Genomic DNA, 4120 nt, shown 5'->3' with positions numbered 1-4120 from the left:
AGAGGTTAATGATAATATTATAAAGGGAAATCGATGCCATTTGGACAGAGAGGGGCAGAGTGGTTAAGTGTGTGGGCTTTGGAGTTGGACTACGTTTCACGTTGAAACCCCGGCTTAGCTCCTTACCAGTTGCGTGACCTGAGGCAAGCCACCTGTCCCCCCCTGAGCCTCAGAGTCCTCCCCTGCCTCCTGGCGTTGTGGGAGAGACACTAGAGAGTGTGTGGGTGGTGCCAGACAGGCTGGCCTGTCATCAAGAGCTGTTCCTACGCGATGACTTCTGAGGTCTCTGCCTGCTCCAGACACCCTCCTTGAACCCTGACATCCTGGCCCAGGCTTCCCCTCCATGCTGAGGTGGGGGGTGGGCTTCCTCCAGGCTATGTGCTCCCCACTCTCAGGGGCTTGCTTACTTTCTCACAGGCCAGGTCCCCTTCCTCCCTCTCCCCTCCACTCCCGCAGCTCCTTTGGTTCCAGCTGGTCTCCTACAGAGCTCCCCAGAGTCTTGACACCACAGACCAGCGTTCCCAAAGGCCAAAATAAAAGGTGAACTCCATCAGGCCTCTTTGTCACAACCTGTATCTTTATTTCGGCGTCGGTTTGACACAATGAAATGACTTATTCCACGACCCGGCCCCCAATATTCGCACACATCACAGGCAGCATTCCAAGCTGCTCTTCTATATATTAATAACTCTTTGGTAACATATTTTAATACTTAACTTTAAATACCTGCAAAAACAATAAATTACTCGGCTGAGGGCTGACTGCTCGCTGGCAGACAAGAGCGGCCACTCCGTCTTCTCTCCTGTCCCCTGCCTTGGGGCGAGGCCCAGGGACCCCGGGACCCCAGTGAGGTAGTGAATTTTCACACAGTACTTATTAGCAGGGATCCTAACGCCCAGTGCTTTAGTGCTGGAGCCCCAAGTCTCCTGGCCTCACTCCACGTTCCTGCAGCAGCAGTCCCTCCCCATCCCCAATACAGACAAACACATTTGTTTAAATAACACACAGTAATAAATAAAACCAAGAGGAAATGTGCCCGTGGCCTGTGCTGCTCTCTGCCTCAGTTGCCCCTGTGTGAAGCAGGTCCCTTTCCCATCAAGCATCTGGCAAGGGGGCACTCACTGCCACGCCCTGAGGAGGGGAAGGGGTGTGGGACAATGTCTTCCTCCTTTGTCCACCGAGCGTGGAGCTCTGAGCCCTGAGCCCCAGATGGGGGAGGCCCGCCAGACTGAGCCCCAGGGACCAGGCAAAGGGCAGGCTGGGGCGAGCCGGGCTGAAGGCTACAGAAATCTTACCCCCTCCCTCAACCCTTCCCCCCAAGGAATTTTCGACATCTGGGAAAACAAACAAACACAAACGAATCCGCAACTTCAGTCGTCAGGGGCTGCCTCTGTAAGTAATGACTCTAGCTTCTTGGTCTTCACCACGAAAAAGTTGTTTTAAACGTCTCAGCAGGTCATTTATGAACTGCATCGCTTCAATTTTGGTGTGTCGGTCTTGCGAGCTGGAAACCTGCTACAGAGGGGCCAGTGTGTCACGGGACATCAGGGCAGGGACGACCAGCATCTGCCAGGGGCTTTCCAGAGACCCTCTCATTTAATCCTCACTGAAGCCCCATGAGGTGGGTACTTTACTACTCACATTTTACAGACGTGGAAATGGAGGCTAAGGTGGGCATCAGTAAGCCCAGGTCCCATAAATCCCAAAGCCCACATCCCCGCTGTCACAGTGGATTCCCCCCAGGGTGAGCCCAGGGCTGAGGAAGAGGGCGGAGCTGCAGGGTGGGGGTGGGGGAGACTTACACTGGGTGGGGCCTCCCGTTTGCAGAGCCTGCTCAGAATCCTCTTGGTCCTTTGGATGGCACTGCAGTTGGAGACGTTGATCAGGACTTCCAGGGCCTTGCAGTACTGTGGAGAAGAGACCACCTAGCTGTCAGGCCCTGCTGGGCCCTGGCGACAGCCGATTGCCTCAGGCAACTGCCTTCAGTGAGTGCACAGGACAAGGGGACTCAGTGGTCTGGTGAAGGTGGGTATGGGGGGTAGGAGGGGTGCAGATTATCAAGGAGAGAAGGTAGCACTTGAAGCTTGCTTTGAACCACCCCCAGTGGTGTGAGTGAGGCTCTGAGAAGACAAGCCCAAGTCCTACAGTTTCTACCATCCACCTCCCAGCATCCAAGCATCCTTACCACATTGCTCGTCAGGTTGGCGCTCCACACCAAGCTGCCATTACAGAGGGGGGCCTGGGGGAGCAGAGGGACAGTGAGCAGCATGCCGGCAGGGGCCCTGGCCCTCCCAAGCCAGCCCAGGCCAGCTCTCTAAGGCCCAGGCCCCACAGCACCCCTTGTGTAGGACAGGGGGCAGGCCTTCAACGCTCTTGAGTTTCATTTCGTGTTCTGCAGAGTGCCATTGTATGGGGGCCTTGGAACTGAGAGAAAAACTGGGTGATACAGCCATTGCCGGGGCAAGATGACAGGCCTACCAATGGGGACACCGTAGGGAAGGGCCAGGGCGGGGTCAATGAGGGAGGGGGTGGCCTGGCTGCTGTTGGCCAGGACAAATCAGATGGGTGACAGTAGGGGTCTGGCGTATAAACACCCTGCCTTTTGAATCAGGGGACACAGCAGTTAGGAGCATGGATGCTGGTGTCAGCCAGGTCAGATTTGAATCCGGCTTCTATCACAGACTGAATGTCCTTGAGCAAATTAACCTTGCTGAGCCTCAGTAAAATGGGGTCATTATATCTGCCTCTTGAGGTTGTATGAGAGGAGATGTAAAGCACCCACCGCTGGGCCAGGCACACAAGAAGTGCTCAGAAAGTGAGCTGTTACTACTGGGAGAGGATCTGACCCTACTAATGAACCCTTCTGTAAGAATGGACTTAACTAAGATGCTGTGAACAATGGCCGCATTATTGCATTCAAACTCTGATTGGCAAATGCCACCTGGTTCTGGGAGGGCATAGGCCCTTCTCTCCTTTCCTCTGTTCAAGAATGGCTGAGTAGTTGCTGGAGGGGGCAGGTAGGTAGGGTCAAGCCAGGGGTGCTAGTGGTCCCTGGGGGCTCTGCCAAGCCCGTTCTAAGGTCTGTCCATTGTGCTGCACCCCCAAGCCTGGCTCTTCTCTGCTTCCTGGCCCATCCTCTGGGCCATGGGGATTCTTCCTGGCCCACAGGCATGTAAGGCCCAGGCTCAGCCTGCTCGTGGCCAGTATTCTTCCCAAGAGTTACCCCACCCCAAATCCTGACTGGGCACTCACCTGCTGGTTCTGGGTGACGTTATCTAGCTCCTGAATGAGCTCTCTGAGGGATATGAGAGGCACGGGGCCCGGGGAGGCGAGGTCACCAAAGCAGCTGAGAGCAATGACCACGGTCAACCAGAGCGCCATGAGGCCGAGAGCCAATGCAGGAGGGGTGAGGAGGAGACACGGAGGCTGGCCTCAGCTGAGCAGCTTGTGGCCTTGGCCTCCTAGCAGCAGCTTTTATAGGCCCAAGTGGTGACGCCTAACACCCTGGTCCCCGCTTTGTTGGGCACTATCTAAAAACCACATCTCTACTCATCTTGATTTTACTTTGTGGAAAATCCAGCGTCACATAAAGGAAAGAGTTTGATTTCTTAAGGAGTTATTGAGAAGAGTCTAGGGCAGAGTTTCCAAGATATGGATAGGATCATTCAGGGATAGGGGAGAGGGCCCTGAGGGGGGCCTGGTGTTATCAACACCAGTGGGAACTTCAGCAGTTTTGCTTGGTGACCTCTGTGAGTCCCTGTCTGGCTGATCCAAATTTGAGATCCTGTCCTCAGACCCCTGTGAGGCACTGGAAGGGCTGGGTTGAAAGTGCTGTGACCACCATCTACCAGCTGTGAGAATTTGGGGGTTTTACTTTTTCAATTAACTGGTCTCTTAAATTATCAAAATAGCACATGCTTTGAATAAAAATTCAAACAGGTCCAAAGAAGAGTCAAGTTCCCTTCTTTTGGCCCACCTGATTGCCCAGCCCCACTATGGGAAGGATTACAAATGTTCAGGCTCCCAGGTCTCCACTGAAAGATCCTGCTTGATTCAGGGGTCCTCTTGGGACCTTCCTTTTAAAGTTGCTTTGGTGATGACTCTGAATATGGGCAGCCTG

The 4120-nt window shown here is 54.2% G+C and overlaps 1 protein-coding gene across 1 annotated transcript; it reads right to left on the bottom strand.

Moving 5' to 3' along the window:
* Positions 1–1095: 1095 nt before the first annotated feature.
* IL13 (interleukin 13) lies at positions 1096–3390 on the bottom strand. The gene is made up of 5 exons (XM_037800914.1): positions 3253–3390; positions 2186–2239; positions 1803–1907; positions 1425–1515; positions 1096–1334 (listed from the first exon to the last, which is right to left on the bottom strand). The coding sequence occupies exons 1-5, from the start codon at positions 3379–3381 to the stop codon at positions 1096–1098; spliced, it is 618 nt and encodes a 205-aa protein (XP_037656842.1). The 5' UTR covers positions 3382–3390.
* Positions 3391–4120: the final 730 nt, after the last annotated feature.

Source organism: Choloepus didactylus, chromosome 13, assembly GCF_015220235.1.
Source record: "Choloepus didactylus isolate mChoDid1 chromosome 13, mChoDid1.pri, whole genome shotgun sequence".
Classification (NCBI taxonomy): Eukaryota; Metazoa; Chordata; class Mammalia; order Pilosa; family Megalonychidae; genus Choloepus; species Choloepus didactylus.
The sequence above is the reverse complement of the archived record's forward strand: the minus strand, read 5'-3'. Positions and strand labels throughout refer to the sequence as shown.